The 25,417-nt window shown below is 33.2% G+C and overlaps 2 protein-coding genes across 2 annotated transcripts; both read left to right on the forward strand.

Moving 5' to 3' along the window:
• Positions 1–5,113: 5,113 nt before the first annotated feature.
• Positions 5,114–17,609, forward strand: LOC116005703 (receptor-like protein 12). The gene is made up of 6 exons (XM_031245944.1): positions 5,114–6,257; positions 6,544–7,270; positions 7,368–7,593; positions 7,685–8,207; positions 8,346–8,565; positions 17,390–17,609. Exons 1-6 carry the CDS (start codon positions 5,114–5,116, stop codon positions 17,607–17,609), a joined length of 3,060 nt encoding a protein of 1,019 aa, XP_031101804.1.
• Positions 17,610–17,821: 212 nt separating this feature from the next.
• LOC116005704 lies at positions 17,822–18,253 on the forward strand. The gene is made up of 2 exons (XM_031245945.1): positions 17,822–17,967; positions 18,028–18,253. Exons 1-2 carry the CDS (start codon positions 17,822–17,824, stop codon positions 18,251–18,253), a joined length of 372 nt encoding a protein of 123 aa, XP_031101805.1.
• The last annotated feature ends 7,164 nt before the right edge of the window (positions 18,254–25,417 follow it).

A 25,417-nucleotide genomic window follows, 5' to 3' on the forward strand; every position in this document is an offset into this window, starting at 1 on the left:
ATTTTTCACCATTTTATTATTATATGATCAATGAGCACATATACCAACAGGCTTCTGGACAGAGAATATATAGATACACACACACACACAAACATTTAGATATTACATAATTAATTTAATTTTTCCTAAATGTATTTCATATATATTATAATTTCAACAATATGAATAATAACTAAAAAAAATTATATTTTAATAAAAAAAAATGCAAATTTTAATTTTTGTATTAGTAAATTTAAATTCTAATTGGATGCATTTCCTTAATGATTGTATAATACGCCGTATATGCAAATAATATATATATATATATATATATATATATATATATATGCAAATTCTATAATATAATTTCCATAATTATAATATATATTGATGGATTTATAATTAAAATAATCACATTTAAAAATTAACAAAATTAGTATTTTAATTTTGTATTACTAATATAGTGCATAAATATAGGTATGTATTTTAAAAAATTTCTAACTAGTTATGAATACACATTTTGTTAATTTTATAATTTAATTTCCTTAAGTATATTTCATATTTTATTACTTATAATTAAGGAAATGGATTTACAAATTAAAAGAATTTAATTTTTAAATTTGTATGGATTAATACAATCCCTAACTATATTACGTATTTAGGCATATTTATGAATTTTTACTTAAGAGTATGAGTTTAGACAATTTTAAAATAAATTTTCTTAATGAGTAAGCATTGTAGCAATTATTATTATTATTATTATTATTATTATTTTGTGAACTTGGCTCAATATGTATGTATTATAGTTAAATGCAATCATTAACTTTTAAAAGTATAAAAAATGTATGCACTTTGATAACAATTTCGATGGTATGTACATCAAAGATAATTGCAAGTTTTTTTATGTTGTTTTTTAGAAAGTAATATTTTATGTTGTTAATCAAATACAACTGCATTCAACCTTTATTAGAAAATTAATAACATAACATCTAAAAATATTTTAATAAAATATTAATGTGCATAACGATCTTTAGTCTTTTTTTTGTACTTCGAAAGAACCTCATAGGGAGACTATCTCACTGTTTGAACATAAGCACCATGCTCATCAGCATGAAGAAAATCCAACAAAGCCCCTTGATGAAAATAAATAAAATGATAAATAAATAATTAAATACAAAAATCTAAGAAATGAATAACTACCATTATTTGTAAAATTATATTCAGGTTGTTGCTCGTTTATTCTTCTCTGTTAGAAAAATAAATAAACATCTTTGACTCATAATTATCACTCTAACAAATTTAAAACGTATTGCTAAGAAAGTGAGAGTCATAATGAATATTCTGAAGTAAAACGTAAAAGAACATTGTGGAAGAAGGGATTAGCACGATTCGAAACTCCCAAATGGGTATTTATAGGTTCTCTGAGTTTTTTTTTTTTTTTTTTTTTTTTTTTGAGAATAAAGGATTAATGCATTATATCATGATCAAGAATGTCAACAAGGAAAGATGGGGGAATATCAAACCATTCCCCGCAACTTGACTCAGAAAAGGCCTCCCTAGCAACAGAGTGGGCGGCACAATTCGCAGATCGCTTTACAAAAAAGAACTCAACATCATCAATCTCAGATGCTAACTCTCGAATATCATCTAACAAATTACCAAAAGCAGAGTAAAAAGAAGGAGTTTTTAAAGCATGATAAACAACCTGGGAATCCATTTCAACATCAGCGTTTCCCGTACCCGTATCCTTCAACCAGCTTAGAGCTTCCCGCAGACTTAAGGCCTCGGCCTCTCTGAGTTAATTGTCAAAATTTATTAGATTGTTATATTTGGTAAAATAAAATTATTGTAGCTAATTGTAAAGTGATACCAAATTAACAATGATTTAAATTTAGTAATGTCAAATTATATTTTGAGCATAAATCATTACCGTTATTAATTTTGAGTCTAAATCAATACAAATATGAATCATTTACCTCAATTTAAATATAGAATTGAAATGTGTGAGTGTGTGTATTTGAATAAAATAAAATAAGATTGCCAAAAATTTTATTTAGTCTACCTTAAAAGTTGATAATCCATTATTTTTTGTAATTATTACTATAAATTAAAAAAACATATAAAGCATTATATTATTATTTAATACTTTAAAATAGAAGTATTTTTCTAGGATGGGCATGAAAACGACACTTCTGGTTATATATATTATGAAGGAAAATAATATAGCAAATAGCAATAAAATTATATTTGATTTATTTTGATTTTATTTTGTAACAAAATTTTATTTTATGTTGAGAAGTATTTCAATTGTTATACTTTAAATATAGAATTAAAAATATATATCTAAATTCAAATCAAATGAAATTATTTTAATTTTAATTTTTTTAATTGAAATTCAAAACAAATAAAAATAAAAATTTAAAATATCTAAAATGCTAAAATATTAAATTAAATAGAATATTTCAATTATATGTAAAAAAAAAAATTGATAGAATTGTATATACCAAATTTAAAAAATAACCATTGTATGCAATATTAATGTGATTCTATATACCAAAATTAAAAAGAACCATTGTAAGCAATATTTAAATATAATGTTTAAGGTTGAAGGTTGAATGAGCCACATATAATGCAAATTATATGTAATGACTTTTTTTTTTGTGCAAATTAATATATACAAATTTATTAAAGTTATGAGTTATGTATGCAAATTATATGTAATGATGCTATATACCAAATTTATTTACATATAATCAGTTATGAGTTATGTATACAAATTTAACACACTATTTTCTGTACAATTAAGGTTGAAGGTTGAATCAATAATGACTTTATTTGGTAAGCTTTATATATATATATATATATATATATATATATATATATATATATATATATAATATATTTTGTTGGTCCCGATAGGGTAGGGAAAAGTCTAGAGGGGGGGGGGGTGAATAGACTTTTCAAACTTTTCAAAAATATTATAACACTTCAACAGAGAGAATCCAAGTGAATAAATTCAACTTGAATTACGCAGCGGATAATAATACGGTAAAGTGCTATAATCAAAGTTACGCAAAAATGAAGAGCTTCACAACATGCAACACGTTAGAAAAGTCAGATATAACTCAAATAATGAGTATATAAAGTTTGGCTTGCATGCGGACATGGGAACTATCAAACCCAGATCAAACAGTATATGCAATGAATAGTTGGGTTCGTAGCATAACAACAAATATAACTTTCACAGGATGAGGTTGAGTATGCAAATCTGTCTTGCATGCAAAAAGGTAGTGTGTCACGTGAATCTAGGATATTCTAGGATAATAAATGTGACAAAGTGTAATGCATGTGATGCTCAGATAGATAAGTAGGCAAGCAGATATATGAGCAGATAAAGTAAATGACACAGGGATTTATAGTGGTTCGGAGGTGATGTAATCCTCCTACTCCACTTTCTCCTTCCTCCAGGAGAGATTCTACTATCTTCAATCACCCAGATACAATAGTGAATCTGTGCTCTTCTAGCACTTCCTCTACTCCGAATGCACTTTCGCTACAGCAACACTCAAACCCGAACGTCTTGCACCCATCTACACTTAGTCTCCACGAGTGTTCTGCACAAAGCTGCACTCCTCTAAGTAATTCGCACAAAGCAATCAACCAAGTGTTTTGCACCCAGCTACACTTAGTTTCCCCCGAGTGTTTTGCACAAAGCTACACTCCTACAATTTCTTTTCAAGAAATAAAGTATTTCTTTTCTAAGACTTGATTTCTCTCGTGTTTAGCTCACTGCTTAGCACTTTCAAATCTGATATGACTTGTAGTGTATTCAGTGCTAATATTCTTCTGTGTCGTGCTCTTTTTCACGTATCTGCTTTCTATTGAATTCCTCACGTCTCTGTGCATTCTTCTGTATCAAGTCTTCTTGGGTTTATATAGCTAAATTAGCTATTTTCCCATTGTAATTTTTAAGAGCATTAAATGCTTTCAGATGGTCTTCGTCAACTTTGATGGCTCCGTCAGATGAATTTGAATATTTGCTTCTGGTAATCCTCCAACGTTCTTCTGCAATCACTGATATGATTTTCCTTGTAACTTGTAGCCGTCCATCTTTGACTTTGGTAGTGTGAACACTTGACTTTGTTCATAATCCATAAGTCAGGTTGCTCTGAAATATATCCGTTCGGTGACTCTTGCTTGAGCATAATTAATGCCACCGAAAAGTACACTGACTTTTCTCATAATGATCTTCAGCTCCTTGTAGCAAGATTATTTGAATTCACCTTAAAATAGACCATCCTATTTTTCTCCTTTAGTTATGCCATACTCAGCCTCAAAAATGATTTTTGTTCTTCCCCCTATTGATTTGGGTCTCACGTAAATCATGCATGGCATAATAGGTTGACCTTTGTGTGTAGGTCATCCTCATCCTCATATTTTCTTTCTTCAAGAATGTGCACGGTTAGCCTCATCTTCATTGTGACTTGTAGCTAAGTCATCCTCAACCTCATATTTAATTCCAATAGGCTAAGTCATCCTCATCCTCATTCTTGATTTGATTTTCGGTCAAGTCATCCTCATTTTCATACTTGATTTAATTCAAGTCATCCTCATCTCCATACTTGATTTAATTCAAGTCATCCTCATCTCCATTCTTGAATTAATTTTCGGCCAAGTCATCCTAAAGAAAATTAATCTTTTGTAACTTTAATTTGGCACAGTCACTTTTTAAAAACTAAAAATCATGTGTAATAATTCAATTTTATACCATTATTGCAAATATAAATTAAAGATGGAACATAATATTTGTTAAAAAATAAATCAAAAAAAAAATATCCACTTAAAAATTACATTCTCCATACATACATAGATTTGAAATCATCCACAAAGATTAATTTAAATATCAAAACTACTACACTTAATTGTAATTTTGAAATTTTATATGGAAGGAGAAAATTCTTCCTTTTGTGTGATTAAAAACAATGTTAATAAAGCAGGATTTAAGATGGGAGGGGGGAAAAGCATACCAAAAGAATACTCAAACATATGCTGCTATATATATATCTTGCATATGCTGCTTTCATACACAAAACTCAAAGCAACTAAAAAATTTTTTATTTACTTTTGAGACACCATGAAACATACCAAGCATAATATTATGCTAGTGCTTATTTTTCTTCTGCTCATTTGCAAATTTGAGTATTGTTACTCAAATGATGCTAGGTGCGTTGAAGGGGAACAAATTGCTCTTCTCCAATTCAAGGAAAGCTTAATTGATACATCAAACCGTCTCTTTTCATGGAGCGGTCCTGATTGTTGTGAATGGGAGGGGATTTCTTGTAGCTCAACAACTGGCCATGTCCTAAAGCTTGATTTGCACAACCCAACTACACCTACACGCGATGATATTGACAACTATTACTATGGTTTGCCATCAAACTATATCAACAATTGCTTGGGAGGTGAGATCAATCATTCTCTTATCAACTTAACACATTTGAATTACCTTGATCTAAGCCTCAACAATTTTTCTAAGATCCGAATTCCTGAATTTTTTGGATCTTTCAAAAACTTGAGGTATCTTAACTTCTCAAGCTCTGGTTTTGTGGGAAATATTCCCACTCATCTTGGAAATCTTTCAAGCTTAGAGTATCTCCACCTTGGAGAAGCTTTGGATGGAGTTATATATAATCATTTGGCTACAAACTTGGACTGGATTGCTAGCCTTTCTTCCCTAAAAAGCCTTGACATGCCTTGGATTTCAATTCGGCATAGTAAAGATTGGTTACGCACAATCAACAAGCTTGTGTCTTTATCTTCTTTAAACTTGGCTGATTGTCACCTCAACACAACTAGTCCTCTTTTACATGTTAACTCCACCTCTCTCATCTCCCTTGATCTCAGTTGGAATAGTTTAGATTCTGCAATCCTTCCATGGTTGTCTAATCTCACAAGACTAGAGAATTTGAATCTAGGCTTCAACTCTCTTAATTCTAGCATGCTAGAAATCTTTGAGCCCTTAGCCCCTCTAAAGGTCCTTGACCTTTTTGGAAATGCCTTTACAGGCACACTGGTTCCGTTGTGTAAGTTGCACAATTTGGTTTTCATGGATCTTAATTCTAACAATTTTCAAGGTTCAATCCCTAATTGTCTTGGAAACTTGACTTCTTTAACCTCTCTTAGTTTAAGTGGTAATAGGTTTACAAGTTCGATTCCCAATTCTCTTGGAAACTTGACTTCTTTAACCTCTCTTAGTTTAAGTGCTAATAGCTTTACAGGTTCAGTTCCCTTCTCTTGGAAACTTGACTTCTTTAACCTCTCTTGATTTAAGTGGTAATAGGTTAGCAGGTTCAATTCCCAGTTGTCTTGGAAACTTGACTTCTTTAACATCTCTTAGTTTAAGTCACAATAGCTTTACAGGTTCAATTCCCAATTCTCTTGGAAACTTGACTTATTTAACATCTCTTGATTTAAATAGTAATAGGTTTGCAAGTTCAATTCCCAATTCTCTTGGAAACTTGACTTATTTAACCTCTCTTGATTTAAGTGCTAATATGTTAGCAGGTTCAATTCCCAGTTGTCTTGGAAACTTGACTTCTTTAACCTCTCTTGATTTAAGTGCTAATATGTTAGCAGGTTCAATTCCCAGTTGTCTTGGAAACTTGACTTCTTTAACCTCTCTTGATTTGAGTGATCTTGGAAACTTGACTTCTTTAACCTCTCTTGATTTGAGTGAGAATATCTTCACTGGTTCAATTCCAAATACCATTGGTAGTCTTTGTAGATTGCAAGTGCTTGATTTCTCGATGAATAAATTGACAGACTCCATTGCAGTTCTTCCTGATTGCCTATTAGATAGTTTGAAAGAATTGTTCTTAGATTCTAACAATTTCAGTGGTCAACTTCCAAACCAGTTGTACAAGTATAAGAATTTCAGTGGTCAACTTCCAAACCAGTTGTACAAGTATAAGAATCTGGAAATCCTTTCTGTGTCTTCAAACTCCTTCGCTGGTCCAATAATTGAGTCAGTTGGAAATTTGTCAATGTTGCTGGAGCTGGATATTAGTAACAATAAGTTTAGTGGTAGTGTTCCCTCTAGTCTTGGTGAACTTTCAAATCTTGAAGAGTTACATATTTCTGATAATTCATTCATAGGTGTCCTCTCTGAATTCCACTTTTCAAAACTCAGTAAGCTTGACATTTTGGACATATCTAGTAATTTGTTTGTTTGGAATGTAAGCTCCACCTGGGTTCCTCCTTTCCAACTCTATGTCGGATTCCATCAAAAGTGGTCCTCACTTTCCTCATTGGCTTCGTTCCCAAAGATATGTCGGATACCTGCATCTCAAGTGCTATCCCTGACTGGTTTGAGATTTTTTCTGGAATAGCAATGCATTAGATCTCTCTGAAAATCAAATAAGTGGAGAGCTTCCCTTGAAACCACATGTTGAAGGTTACATGGAGATGGAAAACCTTTATCTTTCAACCAATAATTTGACTGGTCGCATCCCCAAGTGGCTATGTAGTTTAAAATATTTAGAGATTCTTGCTCTATCTACAAATAAGTTATATGGAGAAATACCTCCATGCTTAGAAAAACTACAAAACTTGACAGTTCTTGACTTGGGAAATAACAATTAATCTAAGTGGCCAAATTTCAAATTCATTGGGATCTCTACAATTGCTATCCTCTATGCACTTGCAGAATAATGAACTCGAAGGGAAACTCCCGGGAAGCATGCAGAATTTAACAAGCCTGATAATCTTGGATTTGAGTGAAAATAAATTTATGGATGTTATCCCTACATGGATTGGGGAAAAATTATTGAGTTTGAAATATCTTGTCTTTTATAGAAATAAGTTCTATGGGGATATTCCATTGCAACTATGTCAACTGCATGATCTTCAATTGTTAAATTTGGCAAATAACAACATATCAGGATATATCCCACAGTGTTTTGAAAACTTTACTGCAATGGCTATTGATGGCAATGAGACAGATATTTGGTACACCGCATATCCTGGTAAAAGGTATGAAGATGAAATTGATGAAGTCATAAAAGGATTAACATTGCAGTACACTAAAAATCTTCGATTCCTAAGATCTATAGATCTTTCAGGGAACCATATTGATGGAAAGATCCCGGTTGAGATAATGAGTTTGCATGCATTGCAGAACTTGAATGTTTCTAGAAATAATCTGAGTGGAACAATCCCTAAGACAATTGGTAATTTGAGCAAAATTGAATCACTTGATTTATCAAGAAATGAACTCTTTGGTCACATTCCACCGAGCTTGTCATCTTTGAATTTTTTGAGCCACTTGAACTTATCATTCAACCATTAATATGGGAGAATACCAACAGGAAGTCAACTTCAGACCCTCAATGATCCATCCATTTACATGGGCAACGAAGGATTTTGTGGTGATCCTCTTTCAAAGAGTTGCCCCAGTGATGTACCATCTTTTGTTAATCAATCTACAAAAACCAATAGTGATGATGATCATGAGTTTTTCATGTGGTTCTATGCTGACATGGGGCCTGGTTTCTTTGTTGGATTCATTGGAGTATTAAGCATTCTACTGTTCGCAAGATCTTGGAGCTATGCGTACATCAAATTTTTAGAGATAGCTTGCAACAAAGTACTCGATTATTTTTCTTAAAGGTTAGTTTTCAATATGAATCAACAAATTGCTTTTTTATTCAATATATATTTGTGAGTGCGCACACATGCAGACAACATCTTATTTGCCTTCAATTTTTTAATTAGTTATTTGTAACTTTTATATATATGAATTTTTGTTATTATTATTGTTGTTGTTGTTGTTGTTGAGTGCTCAGACTTTAACTGTCTCACGGAACCTTATCCATGAGACGAATCAGATCAATATAAAAATGTAATACTTATACTGAGAAATGTAATAATAATCGAAATAAAGTATTTATTATTTGTAAGGAAAAGTGTAATACTTTTGAGAAAAATGTAATACTATTAAATCAAAATGTAACACTATTACATTTTTCTTAAAAATTATTACACTCTCTTATAAGTAACAAACACTTTATTCCTTATTAGTATTACATTTTTCAGTATAAGTATTACATTTTTATAGTGGTTCAACTTGTCTCACTAGATGTGACCACAATTTGGTTCACGGTTTTGGTTTGAACCGCCGATTCAAATAGGATTTTTTTTAATTCTGTTTTCAATTTTTAAAATAATCCAAATACAACATTAAAATTTTTCGTTCTAAAATTTTTAAACAATGATTATATCAAATATTTAAACTTTACAATTAAACTAAAATAAAAATAAAAATTTGAGCTTGCACTTAATTTTACCAAGATTAAGTTGCCTATGTAATTTATCGAAATTTCAATAAGAATCAAAGCCCAAGTAGTTCCTTTATCTTTTTTATCTTCTAATTTTTAAGTCATTTGCTTCTGCCTATGTAATTTATAGATATTTCAATAAGAATCAAATCCCAAATAGTTCTCTTTATCTTTTTTATCTTCTAATTTTTAAGTCATTTGCTTCCCTTTGGTAACATTGCCTCCCCTGTCCCCTCCCCCCCCCCCCCAAATTTGGAATAGGAACCACCCGGTTTCGATTCCCAATTTTATTAAACTGGAACCTTTACGCTCCGGTTCAATTTCTACCGTGCACGATTCGATTCGAATTGAACCGTGGTCATCCCTACGTCTCACGGACAAGAATTCGTGAGACGGTATCACACAAGTTTTTGCCAGTTGTTGTTTACCATGTATGCCTTTTCTTCTTCTTTTTTTTTTTTTTTTACATGTTAGCTAAAAAAAATGACATGACTATTCACATTTTCCAGGTCAATGCTATTGTCAGTGAGGAATTGTGTGTTGAAGGTATTTGTCATTGTCTTTAATGTGGATTACTCTTGACATGTTGGAAGGGAGTTTCTTCCTCTAACCTTGAAAGGCAAAAGAGGAGCTGCTATGTATTGTGGATTGTTGATTTTGATATAATTTGCAATTCATGTTCATCTTATTTATTATCAAATTTTTAATGTCATGTTTATCCTACTTAAAACTTTTAAATAAATTCCTATTGAGATGTGTGTTACATATTTTTTTCAATTCTTTAGTTTTTTTGGTAATGATATGAATATTCATCTTACTTTGAAAGAATAATTTACATGAATTACTATTAAAAATATACCTTTATATAGTATAATATAAAAATGTACCTTATGTCAGTAATTCACTTTACAAGATGGACCTTGTCAATCATACTCACTCTATTGTGGCACTAAATATATATGGGTGTTATTCTCTTAATACCCTGTGTTAATTAAACTCGTCAATGTTTGTCAAACCCAACAAACTAGTCATTGTAATTGTGAATCTTCCCTGTGAGTAATAATATCATATCAGCAACAGGTTTCTCAATTGTTTATAATGGGAACCAGAGGTTCAGAGAGATTTATAAAGGTTGTTGAAGCAAATGAACAATTCAAGGTACATAGTTGCAAAGCACATACAAGAAAATTAATAGTGATTTGAAGTGAACATTCTTTTTATCATAGATATGATCAAGTAAACACAAAGTTAAAGAAAATGTGGAGTCAAGTGTTCTTATCTTTCCCAGCTGAGGACTTAAACCATGGTATCCAAGCCGAAGTTGTCTTCTGGTAGAGCTTATAAGCTTCAACTCTGTAAGCTTGTTTAAGCATTTTCTTCTCTACAAGCACGGTGACATACGCCAAGTACAAGCTGTTTATGAGCGGACCAAGAAAACTCCAAGCATGACCCAAACGCCAGGCGAATATGGCGAGTCCCCACCACCATAACTGCTCGTCAAAGTAATTTGGATGGCGTGAGTACCGCCAAAGACCTGTATCCAGATTTGGCACCATAGGTTGGCTGAGCTCTTTCAACCTTTTATTTCTGCTAACAAAATTGTGAAGTTGTGTATCGGCATAATAGGTGATTATAATGCCAGATAAACAGACTCCTATGGCAACATAGTCCCATACATTCAATGGAAGTGGTCATCAACTTGTAGAGTCGTAGATCATGCTGACATTAAATACTTATAGTTTAGCAAATAGCAAGCACACTAATGGATAAACAATAAACATGATTGTAAAGGGAAGGATTATTGGAGGTAATACATCCCATCTTCCTCATCCAATTATTTATTTCTTGGACATAAACAAGTTAGTAATGCCTAGCTTTATTTGACTATGGATCAGATCGAGGGATTTGGTTATGTATTTTGTATTAATTTGTTTGTGATCATATATTGGATTCTCAATCTGATCTCAACAGATTAGTTGGTCGGTGTTTGTCTTAAACCATGTCATTTATAATTATAGTTGATTTGATATTTGTTTTTATAGTGAGGTGTTTAATTTGATAACTGGTGTATCACTTAATTTTAAACAAACTTAGCTTATTCAACTTTAAATTAGCAGTTTGAGGATTGGTGTTAAATAGATCCAAATTAGAAGGCTTCCTCTCCAGTCGCCAGGCCAGAGAAGAAGGCTTCTAATCAGTTTCTCTTGTATTACTATAAATGACCTTGATAATTATTTATGCTGGAACCCTGAGAGGGTATTGAAAAAACAAAAAAAAAATAAAAATTCAAACTCATGGAAGTAAATAGCATTCTTGCCATTTAATTTGAATTTAAAATTCAAATTCATAATCCAATTTAATCTTAAATGAAGACCAGTTAAAACAATTAAAAACATTAGCTTGTCCGATTTTTCAGACTTAATATGAAATTAACACCAATTAAAAATATTTAGCTTCTCCGTGCTATCAGTTTTCTGACTTTTCCCCCAAGTGCAACAAATCAAGCCTGCAGAATTCATTTACAAGCTTAATTTGCACATCTCCTGCACGTGAGAGAGCGCATTTAATTTTAGCTACATATTTCGATCAATAGCTACATATTTCAAACTTTTTAAAAAATTTAAATATATTTATAGTAATGCTAATTCATATACTTTTCCAAATTCCAATATTGACAGAAGCTCTATCAAAAACTTTCTAAGCTCCATTATTTTCTTATTAATTCATTATTAGCTTTGAGTTAATAATATATCAAATTGAAATCTCTACTAGAAAAATCCAAAAAATAAAAGAAGGGTAAAATTTGTGGCTAGAAATATCTTTCGAACAATATTAAATAATTTTATATTTCTTAAACAAAAATGATATTTACTTTTTTGGGCAGAGGCTTGAAGGGTCGATGAGTCGAGTCCAACACAGCATCTTGCCATTAAAATGTAATGTTGACTGCTACTCAAATATAAAGAAATAAGTTGCACATACATTCGCTACTAGCTAGTTATAACTTTTTACATACTGACAACAAGTGATTAGCTTAATCCTAACATGTTTATATTAAAATCTCCACCTATAACATGTAGTTGCATACTTGCATGTTACATTTATGACATTTAAAAAATAACAAAAACTCTTAACATTTTGACAACTCATAAATTAAAGTCACTAACTTCATCATAACTTAATTAGATAAATGTTATCATAAAAAAGATCAAGTCTATTGAATTAATAGTTGAATACACAAAAGAGTCCGACCCATACAATAATGCTACTATGTTATTACTGTTTAATAAGATACTGCAGTGTCATTCTTTTCCAAGTAGTTTGCGCCTAATGACATTCCTTAACAATCAATCAAAATAACACTACTAAAAATAAAATTTAAGTTAGTGTTTGATAAATGACTGATAATCTAAAATTTGGTTGATTTGACTTGTCAATAAGCTAATTTAAATATTTGGTAAAATAGCTTATTGCTTTAGTTTATTCGGGAAATAATTCAAAATTTAAAAAGCTAAGAAGAATTGTGTTTTTTGTTAGCTGATTGGCCTTAATTGTGAAATGATTATTTTATACCCTTGTCTTCTCTAACATTTATATTCCTCGTTGTCCGCATCTATCTTGCCACTTTTTATTTCTATTCTCGTAACAACAACAATAATATATATATATATATATATATATATATATATATATATATAAACAAAATCCTCCAAAACGAAATCCTATTTCCCGCCCAAAATATTGTACATTAAACAATTAAAACAATAAAATAATATTAAAAGTACAATAATATTAAAACACGAAATCCTATAACATCAAAACATTGTTATGCATTAGGATTAGTACATTGTTATAATAATCTATATATATATATATATATATATAAACAAAATCCTCCAAAACGAAATCCTATTTCCCGCCCAAAATATTGTACATTAAACAATTAAAACAATAAAATAATATTAAAAGTACAATAATATTAAAACACGAAATCCTATAACATCAAAACATTGTTATGCATTAGGATTAGTACATTGTTATAATACTTATAAAAACAAAATCCTCCAAAACGAAATCTTCCTTCCCACCCAAAATATTGTACATTAAAACAATTAAAATAATAGAATAATACTAAAACAATACAATTCCCATACTACAATTCCAATACAATTCGTATAAACAATAGAATAATATTAAAACAATACAATTGCTATACTACAATTACAATACAATTCGTATCAAATAAATCTGCTATTAAAACACGAAATCCAATACTACAGAATAATATTAAAACAATACAATTCCTATACTACAATTCCAATACAATTCGTATAAAAAATAGAATAATATTAAAACAGTACAATTCCTATACTACAATTCCAATACAATTCATATAAATAATAGAATAATATTAAAAACAATACAATTCCTATACTACAATTCCGATACAATTCGTATAAACAATAGAATAATATTAAAACAATACAATTGCTATACTACAATTCCAATACAATTCGTATCAAATAAATCTGCTATTAAAACACGAAATCCAATACTACAGAATAATATTAAAACAATACAATTTCAATACAATTCGTATAAACAATAGAATAATATTAAAACAATATAATTCCTATACTACAATTCAATACAATTCGTATAAACAATAGAATAATATTAAAAACAATACAATTCCTATACTACAATTCCAATACAATTCGTATAAACAATAGAATAATATTAAAACAATACAATTCCTATACTACAATTCCAATACAATTCGTATCAAATAAATCTGCTATTAAAACATGAAATCCAATACTACAAAATGAAGTCTATTATTCTACAATTCCTATACTACAATTCCAATACAATTCGTATACTACAATTCCTCTACAATTCCTATACTACAATTCCCCCGTCAATTCGTATTATAAATACATTCATCAATTGGAAATTTTATAACCTGCTCACACAAATCGAAATAGTAAAACGATATTGTCACGCAAATCTTTCAACAATATTGTTCTTTCACTAATGGGGTCTGTTTTTGTCTCTGCTTCCGACCTATCTCCCAAGACGAAAAGGAGTTGTATTAGACTCCGGCTAACGCGTTGTTATTTGTCAAGGGAATATCCACATTCCACAATCAACCAACACACACTGGAGTGCTTACTCCATGACTCCTAGGTAAATGCTATTAAGTTTAAAAGTGTATATAAATTAGAGAGAGCAGATTGTGCCTATATCGTGGCCGAATTTTGTTCTATGAATTAGAGGATAAAAGGTTGTGTAAATTTTGCGGTGGTTGGCATTTTGTAGTGAACACTGTAGTCATATTTAATATTTGCACCTGGAGAGCATTACAATATATTTTTTTTCTTTCTTCAGGGAACTTGTATCCATTTACAAATCCCTAAAGAGTTTGTGGTTAAATTCAAGAAACATTGAAGGCTCCCGGAGGAGTGGATAGCAATCTGCTAATTGGTAAATTCTTCTTTAAATCTTATTCTATACTAGATGTGTTTTTATTTCTTTTTGTTATACTAAATTTCTAATAGTATACATTCATGAATGCCAATTTATGTTGTTTCCATTACTGAGCAAAAAGTTGTCCAAGTTAATTCAAATCCTCAAAGGTTGATTGATTTTGTCATTGAAGACTCTCGGTATGTGTTTGTTTGGATGTCTTTTTGATTTGTTTAAGTATAAATTTAGGCATCATCATGCTCATTGTTGTTGTTGCGATTCGGCAGCCCAGAGTGAAGCTTCGTGCTGCTGAAGATTACTTGAACCGGTCCTAGTTGGTTCTCGGGTAGTTCGGTAGTTTTGGACGGAAAGTAAGTGAAGGACGGGTGGGTGATTGTGTAGGTTTAGGCTTCGTTGGGTTGGAGTTAAAGGTGTTTTTTTTTGGATTTTGGTGAATAGTGGTTTGCCACGTCCGGCTGTAGAACGATAAAAAATGATTTGTTTTTTAACCAGCGCCCTCTCCACAAGGATGGTAATTTCCTTGATAAGTCGAAAGAGCTCACATAGGACCCAGTGAGAGAATACTTGCGATGCAATGCGCAAGACTTTGATTCCTAATCTCAAACATTGTCATTAATTCGAGCCAACACTTGAAAAGGTCCATCCCCACGAGGAAGCAACTTGGATTTCCTCTGAGTTGGAAATCTTTCTTTGCGCATGTGCATCCAAACTAAGTCCCCGGGCTTGAAGACCACGTGCTTTCGACCCTTATTGACTTGTTTGGCCACTTGCTCATTCCTTTTAGCAATTTGTTGGCTAACCTTCACATGCATCGATTTTACCATCTCAGCTTTCTTAGCGCCATTTGTGTTCAAATACTCTTTCACGGGGAATGGCAACAAATCAAGGGGAGTTAAAGGGTTAAAACCGTATACAACTTCAAAAGGAGAAAAACCCGTATGAAAACTCGGTAATTGGAATGCATTCTTCCCATGTTTTCACATTTTTTTACTAACACTCTTAACAATGTGCCCAAAGTTCAATTTACCACTTCCGTCTGTCCATCTGTTTGAGGATGACAAGTAGTTGAAAATAAAAGTTTGGTGCCTAACTTACCCAGAGTGTTTTCCAAAAGTAACTCAAACATTTAACATCCCTATCAGACACAATGGTCTTAGGTATGCCATGCAACCTTATTATCTCCTTAAAGAATAAGTTTGCTACATTACTTGCGTCATCTGTTTTATGGCAGGGGATGAAGTGTGCCATTTTAGAAAACCGTGTGCTCTGATACCAAATGATGTGAACCTGGTTAGCCCGATCTTCTCTTCACACTCTAATTTAAAAAGGATTTTAAAATGGTTTATTCGGTTGGGTGAGTTTGATTTGGAAGGTTTAATTTAGGTTGGGTAAATGGCATGGTTGCAGTAGGCGCTAGGCGCTAGTCGGGCGGTAGACTAGCGCCTAGCGCCTAAGCGGTCTAGGCGGCGCCTAGGCGGTACCTAGGCGGTTCTAGGCGGCGACCTATAAAAACAAAAAATTAATTCATGTGTGTGGGTGTATGTCATATATTATATTATATATTACATATATATATCTCTTACTTCTCTTACTTATATAAATAAATAAATTTAAATACATATAAATATAATAATAAAATTAACAATGCCGACTCGCTCGAGTTAACTCGGCTAACTCTGTCGAGTTGGGTGAGTTAACTCGGCCAAATTCGGCTTAGGCGGCCGCCAACTCGGCCTAGTCGGCCGAGTTAGGCGCTAGGCGGCCTCCTAGGCGGCCGGCCACCTAGGCGGACGCCTAGGGATCAATTCGCCACGGTCTAGGAGCGCCTAGCGCCTAGGCGGGTGCCTAGGCGGGGATTTTTGCAACAGTGGTAAATGGTTGTTTTTGGGTTTTGATGTATAGCTGTTTGCCACGTCCGGCTGTAGAATGATAAAAACCGGGGATGACGCCACAAGGATGGTAATTTCCTTGATAAGTAAGGTTTGCCATGATTCATCGATCACGCCCGAACTCATTCCGAGTTCCATAAAACACTCCGTTTTCTATCTCAAAAATTCTCTAACTGTGTATTTCATTTGGCATGCAATGGCCTTAAATAGTCATTAACAAGCAGATTACAACCACATGAATGAGATAATTATTAAATATAAGATAAACTAATCCTAACCAACAAACTAAGATAAATATGATAATTAATATAAGAGTAAATTCCTTTTTTGGTCCTACACTTATTATGGGTTGGACACATTTAGTCCGGTTTTATTAATTTTGCCAAATTATACCCAGACTTTTAAAAACTTGGACAATGTTAGTCCAAAGTTACAATCACGGTTACTCAGCCGTTAAGTTAAAGAGCAAATCCGTCATTACAAGTCAAATTCTTCACTTTCTCTTCTAGCTTCTAATTTTATTCTCTTCAAATCTCTTCTCCTTCTCAAATCTTCCATCTTTGTGCTCAGATTTCTTTGTTTTTGTCGGTTAAGAAGAAATTAAAGATCTGTTACTTTGTGTTTGATCTCCTTGAACAAACGAAATCAATCCTTGATTGATGTTGCGCACTGTGTTTTTGATGTTTGATGCGGAAGCGGATGCGAAGACCCGGGAGTCGGCGCGGCGGTCGCGGATGAGGAAGCAGCAACACCTGGACAAGCTGATGGCGCAGGCGCCGGCGTTGAAGAAGGAGAACGCTCAAGGTCTGAGCACAGAGATGGAAGATTTGAGAAGGAATTGAAAGGTGTGCTGGAAAGTAATTCCATGGTGGGTCTCGCTGCTTCGACGAAATTGATGAAAGGTGCTGGAAATTGATTGCTTTTGATTAGATCTTAGCACTTGGGTTCCTCTGTAACTCTGTAAGATTGAAAAGTTAGTTTGGTTATGTTTTTTCTCCACCTTTGAACTCCGAGAAATGAGAAATGACCACACTTTCTAAGGGAGTAATCCAAAAACTCAATCACTGATCGAAAAGAAGATTAAAAAGAGAACACAATTACCTCTGAACAACCAACTAGGGATTCGATATGAATAGGCTGTTGTTGCTACGGCGCAACGCTACGCTGCAAGAAGCAACCGGGAAGACGGATGCAAAGACCCAGTCCCGTCGGAACCTCCATAATAGCCTTCCCAATGCTCGCATGGGTCTCCACGATGATCTTCTTCTGAACGGGTAAGGAATTTGCAGTGATTACTCATGTTCATAGCCATCGCCATGTCCCATCTGTTACAGAGTGTGTTCTTCAGGGCAAGCCTTGGGTGGACACAAAAGATCACATTTTGCAGATTCTGTGTCAGCAATTGTTAGCCCAGAAGCCTGTTCTGCTTCCACTTCTACCCCCATGAATCTTGAGAAACAAGGGCTATCAAGAACTGGAGGTGCTTTAATAGATCTCAACCTTCCTGCTCTAATGGAAGATTATAATGATGATGGTCTCAGTACTATTACTTATGTTTAGTGTTCTACTTGTGAACAATGCGGTAACAGGCAATCAACAGGTCAACACAAATCTGAAAGATCACTAGAAAGGACAAAAATGCCCTTCAATTTCACGGATAGTTAACGTTAATTTAGACGATGGACTAACATTGTCCAACTTTTTAAAAGTCTGGGTATAATTTGGCAAAATTAATAAAACCGGACTAAATGTGTCCAACCCGTAATATGTGTAGGACCAAAAAAGGAATTTACTTCTAACAAACTAAATATAAAATAGTTTTAAGATAATCTTCGTAATTAATTAATAAAACTAATTATTCTAAAATATTCCAATAGCATTCCCGTGCCCACAACAGTTGTTTTTACTACTCAGGGGTAGTCGGCTCACTGTTACCCTATGGGAGGAGCACGTGGATTCTGTCTTGCCTTACTATAATGTTGATTTGACAGAACCACTACATAAACAATTCCTATTGATATTCACATATGCCATGACTATAAACAAAAGACAAGGCCAAACACTAACTCACGTTGGGTTATTGCTAAAAAAACCGGTCTTTAGTCATGGTCAATTGTATGTGGCTTTCTCCCGAGTCAGTCATCGTAATGGCCTGAAGGTGTTAGCGATAGACGAGGATGGACAAGATTGTGTTGCGACTTCCAATGTCGTCTACAAAGAGGTTTTCAATAATGTGTAAATATAATCGATGATATCATGTTTTTTTTTTTTCAAAATAATAAAGTTGCTATATATCTAGACAAAAAATATATCATCTATACAAATGAATTAGGATAGCAATTCATTACTATAACTAAGTTGCTAGAGAACGAGCACATTGGTTCGATTTGTAAAAATTTCTAACAATCTATACTATATATAAAAGTAAAATCCTCCTATTTCATTTTTCCCGCCAGAACTTTTGTAGTGAATTAATTAAATATTTTATTGGTCAAATAATTAATAAAGCTTATTTGGTAAGAAAATGTAAAATGGAAATTAACTAATATCTATTTATTGGTAATATTGTTTCTATATTCACATATCAATACTATTAATAAAAGAAAAATCTTCCCCTTCAACTTTCCCACGCAAACTAATATTATTAATTAATTGGTAAAAAAAATTAATAAAGTTTAATTGGTAACAAAATTTTATTTACCAAATTCTGAGAATAATTATGTAACCCCTCGTCTATTCCGATAAGTTAGGGTTCGAAAAATATTTTTTTAGGCTTTGACATTTATGAGATGATCTCCCGGTACTTCAGAAGGATTTTTATAAGTGAGACTAGTTATTAATAAGCTGCGATCTACGTACCGGTCACGAACCGTAAAATTTTTAAGGACGTATATACAGTTCGAATTTCCCTAGGAAATGGATTATTAAGCATGATACGATTAAGCGTGAACTTCCTACTCAATTCAGTGGAAATTAGACGGACTGTAAGAGTGACATTTATTACGAACCTCCGTACCACTGTATTTCGCGAGATACCGGAAAATTGTCCGATTTTAGTGGTTAATGACGGGATTATTTTTAGAATAATTTTGGTATTAAAATTTTCCCGAATTAAGTTATATTCCTCCGAACTTTTATCTGATTTAATCCCTAACTGGCAAGGGAGTCTTACTCTACAAGGCACACCATGGGATTGTGACAAGTGTCACATTATTTACCATATGATAATTTTTAATTAATTAAGTAGGATGAGTATGGGATAAGCCATGCTAAGATGTAACTTACACTCCAAGTCTTCCCCATCCCTACCATTTTCGAATTTTTGAGAAGGAAAAAGAGAAGGAAAATACCATCTTCATCTTTGAGATCTAAGAACTCCATAGCCATTCTTCAACACAAGTGCTTCCATAATAGGATCTTCGGTGGAAAAGTGAAGAAAGGGATCACCATCTTTTCTACGGTGTAAAAACTACTTGGGAGGTAAGGAATCCCCGTCGGTTTAGTCACTTGAAAATGAGCAATTGCTAGTAAATTATAAGACCTGGAATTTTATGTGAAAATTATGTGTTAAGTTTGTGGATCTCTTAGTTGGCTCAAGAAACTACTCTTTGAATTTTTGGTAATTTTTGTATACATGTTCATAGCTAATTTATGCATGTATATGTTGTATTTATGCCCATATAAGCTTATACTTGTGAAAATAGTGGGAAATCGAGGCGTTACAACGCCGTTTTTACTGTCCGAAACTGGCAGATTCGGATGGACGCGGCCATGGATGCGCATCCATCGGCGTCCAGTGCTTCGAGATCACGTCCGAAAGGCCGGACGCGACCACGGACGCGCGTCCACTGCGTGTCCGTTGGTGTCCAGTGTTTCGGCATCACGGCCGAACGGCCGAACGCGGCCCGGACGCGCGCGTCCGGCGTTGCGGGAATTCGCGCGGCTGCGGTGCGCGGTTCTGTTTTCGACCGAACTTTCCTCCGTAATTTTTGCTCTTGCATGATATGATGTTTGAAAGGCCTACGGGCACCCGAGTTCAATTTCTGAAAGTTCAAATATTGTTTTGTAAATTACGTACATTGGTTTGGAAGAAAAATCGTGTTTTCAAGAAATAAGTGTAACTCTTGTCACTTGGGAATTTATGGTAAAAAGTCAATGACAAATATGAATATTTGGGAATATATTTTGATAGGAATAATCGTTTTGAGACATTATGCGAAAACACTAATTAAGTCCAAGAAAGATAGAATGTTTTTAAAACCTTAGTTTCTGGATAAAGTCGTGAAGGATATGTTTGACCTGCGGGAGGCATGAGTGCCGTGGCCCGAGGTTGTTGATATGTTTGGCCTGCGGGAGGCATGAGTGCTGTGGCCCGATGTCGTTGATATGTTTGACCTGCGGGAGGCATGAGTGACGTGGCCCGAGGTTGTTGATATGTTTGACCTGCGGGAGGCATGAGTGCCGTGGCCCGAGATTGTTGATATGTTTGACCTGCGGGAGGCATGAGTGCCGTGGCCCGAGGTTGTTGAGATGTTTGACCTGCGGGAGGCATGAGTGCCGCGGCCCGAGGTTGTTGAGTTGTTTGACCTGCGGGAGGCATGAGTGCCGTGGCCCGAGGTTGTTGATATGTTTGACCTGCGGGAGGCTTGTGAGCCATGGCCCGAGGTTGTTGAGATGTTTGACCTGCGGGAGGCATGAGTGCCGCGGCCCGAGGTTGTTGAGATGTTTGACCTGCGGGAGGCATGAGTGCAGCGGCCCGAGGTTGTTGAGGTGTTTGACCTGCGGGAGGCTTGTGAGCAGTGGCCCGAGGTTGTTGAGATGTTTGACCTGCAGGAGGCTTGTGAGCCGTGGCCCGAGGTTGTTGAGATGTTTGACCTGCGGGAGGCTTGTGAGCCGTGGCCCGAGGTTGTTGAGATGTTTGACCTGCGGGAGGCTTGTGAGCCGTGGCCCGAGGTTGTTGAGATATTTGAGCTGCGGGAGGCTTGTGAGTCGTGGCCCGAGGTTATTGAGATGTTTGACCTGCGGGAGGCATGAATGCCGTGGCCCGAGGTTCTTGAAAATATTCCAATAATGCCTTGCACTTATCCAGGGGGAAACTAAGTAAATTTCTAACTATGAAAATTTAGTTACTCCGTAACTATGTCGAAGAATAAAATGTCACGAATTTTGAGCAGTAAAGGGCCGGGGTGTTGTTGAACTCTCTATTTTGAGTTAAATGATGAAAATTTTCGGAAATGAAAGGTATTATTTGTGGATGCCACTCATATACTATGCTATACTTTCTTTTGTTGTTAATCTGGTTGCAGGTAGATTTCAACTTATGGGTAAAGCTTACAGTTTTCTGAGTATTATGTTTTTCGAAACCTTTGTTTACTTTTGAGTGACAATGGATTTCCTTACTTAGCCGTCGTGCTAACTACACTTCATTGTGTCCTTTATCAGATGCAGTTTAGCGTGGGCTCGTGTAGCCCCGAGAACTCTGATGACTCATCAGAGTTCATGTTTCCTATCTTAGACTATGATGATTATGTACAGTACTTAGTGGTTGACGACCTGTTTGCTCCCGGCTACGCTCCAGACCCTCCAGCTCCGGCTTATGCTCCTGATCCTGTTCCTGCTCCTGTTCACCCGGTTGTACCGGTCTGGTCTCCTGTTCCCAGTAGTCCATTGTGTTTCATGGATGCTGTTCAGGCGAGTCGTGGGTTCTACCCCATCGAGGTTCTAGAGGAGAGAATAGCCCAAACTTTGTTCTAATGGGCCGAAAGAAAACTCTTGTACATATTTGTAGCTAGTATAGCTACCCTTTTGCTACTCATATATACATATACGAAGTTATGACGGGTTTTGACGATATGAAACAATTTCCTTATCTTCAGCTTGTGCATCTAGAGTGAACTCTATCTGGATTTGATTGGGTTTAGTCTAGGTGTGGCGGTAACTACTCCGGATGTACGGTAAAGCCGAGCCGGGGTGTTACAAATTAAACCATTATAATTGTGAGAATAATGGAAACTAATTCTGCATAATTTTATAAGAAAAAATAATTTATTAATTATTATTTACACCAATAATAATAATTCGAATACTTATCTATACTTCTATATCTATACTACTATTAATAAAAATAAAATCATCATTTGTGAAATTCCGCCTAGACAATATTAAAGATAAAATGAAAAAGAAAACTGATTTTACTAATTGATTGAAAATATAAAAAAAATCATAATGGAAAAGGAAACGGAAATTAGGCAAATTGAAAAGGGGAATGGATATTACTAATTGACTGAAAATTATTTAAAAAAACTTAAAAAAATTAATTACACTTTCCTTTTGAAAACTTTAAATTATTTAAACTTAAAAAAAATTAATTAAACATGACTGTTAGATTTTTTATAATAGTTACAATTAATTCATTCAAATATGAAGGAGGAAGAAAAAATAAATGCGATAGGGTGAAAATTAATATACTTAAGGTATAAAAGTATAATTGCACATATATTAGTGTAATTGACTAATAATAGTTACCTAATAATTATTATGATAATAACACTGGTAGTTGAATTTATTTTTATAATAATTATAATTAAATTATTTCATTTTTCTCATATTTATTTTAGTAATAATATAATTACATAACTCATATTACATATCGATCTTCTTAAGATAATTGTAGACAAACAAGTCATATATATTTCAATTAATTGAGTTATACTTTTGCACTAATCTTATAATCAAATAAATGCACACGTTTAATATTAGAATTTTTTTATAATTTTCTTTATTTTTATTATCTAAATATATAATAAAAATTTATTTGTGCATCGCACCGGTAATTGAACAATTATTTGCTCTAATTCAAGCAAGGAAAACACACGACAACATAATCGATCCAACTAATTTCATCAATTTGCTATACAATATAATATTCGATGTTATAATTTATATAATTGTATATCGATCCAAATATTCTTAAAATATTATAACAAATCCATTCCGTGCAACGCACGGGTGAAAATACTAGTAATAATACTAATACTAATAATAATAATAATAATAATAATAATAATAATAATTTACCACCACCATATAGAATAGCTATGGGACCAATTGTAGCTGAGTTAGTCGGACAGTTGAGTTGTTAACCATACGTTTCAAGTTTAACTCTTTGATAGAGTTACCTATTAACCTTTTCATCAATTTGAGTCGGTCACAAAAAACACATTTTTTAATAGTAGTTGTAAACTATTCTCATAAATCGAAGCCAGACTAGCTATCTTTAAAATGTCATGGTCATGGACTCTTCCGAGTCAAGCCATACAAATTAGACTAGTCATCTCAAGTTACTGTTCTCAATAGGATTCCACATCCAATGTTTCAATCATAGGTTACCATCTGACAATATTGATACATTATTTACAATGAAGTTTTCACGAAAATTCATCTACTGTAACTTTGAGTTATCATACTACTTGTAGTCTATACAAGATATGTAAGAAAGAACGTCTTTAAGGACAATCATAATCAAGTTAGGCAGTTGTTGACTTAGTAATCACAAATTTAAAAATTTGATGATTCCTAGAGTGAGCCTCACAGGACAATACCTAATTTCACTAAACCTTAACTCTAAATCCTAAACAAATCAAAGACCAGACTTGCTATATTTTTACAAAGTCTTGGTCATGGAATCTTCCGAAAGATACATTACAGGTTTGCATAGAAATTGCTGAAGGGAATAATAATGGAGTCTTTCCAAAGTTACAATTTATTAATTATATAAAAATTATATTTAATATGGAGTAATTATTACGAAATAATAAATAAATTAATTAATTTATTTATATGAAGAGATTTTAACGAATAAATAAAAATAAATTTATTTGTATGTTTGGCAGCTCCCATGGCTGTTATTTCCCATCCGCTAATAAGATAGAGGGAAATCTGACTCCAAAACTTTTCTTTTGTACATTTAGAATTTTCATCCACTATACTCAACCTCCAGGGCCGTTCCAATAAAAATGGGGGTCCTGTGCCATATCTTAATTTGGGCCATTTTTTTCAAGTAATTTCTATATATAAATAATAGCTGTTTAAAAAATTGTATCAAAATATAAATATTGTATAAAAAATACATATATAATTTTGTTTAAAAAATGGCATGCGCACATTTAGACGCAAAATCATCAATCAAACTTTTGATATCAATTTCTTCCAAAAGCTCATTTTCAATGGAGATTAAAGCTAATCGATCTATTGAGTCTCTCTTGCAACATACTTGATCGTAAGTAAGATTTCAACAATTTCAACTTTGAAAAACTTCTTTCTGCAGAGGCAATAGTAATCGGGATAGTCAATAATATTCGGTATGCAATAGTAGCATTTGGAAAACAACTCATCTGTTTCAAGAAGAATTGAAGAATTAGTTGAGTTGCGGTCTGCGATCTATGAAATTACTGAATTATAAATTGTCGAATTTCGTTACGGTATTACCGTATTTTATAGGGTTGGGAATTGAGAATTTTGTTAATTGTCGAATTGAGATGTGTGATCATGATTTATGAAATATAGTTGCGGAACGGAATTGGCAATCTTTTTGGATTAGGATATATATATATATATATATATATATATATATATATATATATATATATATATATATATATATATATATATATATATATATATATATATATATATATATATATATATATATATATATATATATAT

Source organism: Ipomoea triloba, chromosome 15, assembly GCF_003576645.1.
Source record: "Ipomoea triloba cultivar NCNSP0323 chromosome 15, ASM357664v1".
NCBI lineage: Eukaryota > Viridiplantae > Streptophyta > Magnoliopsida > Solanales > Convolvulaceae > Ipomoea > Ipomoea triloba.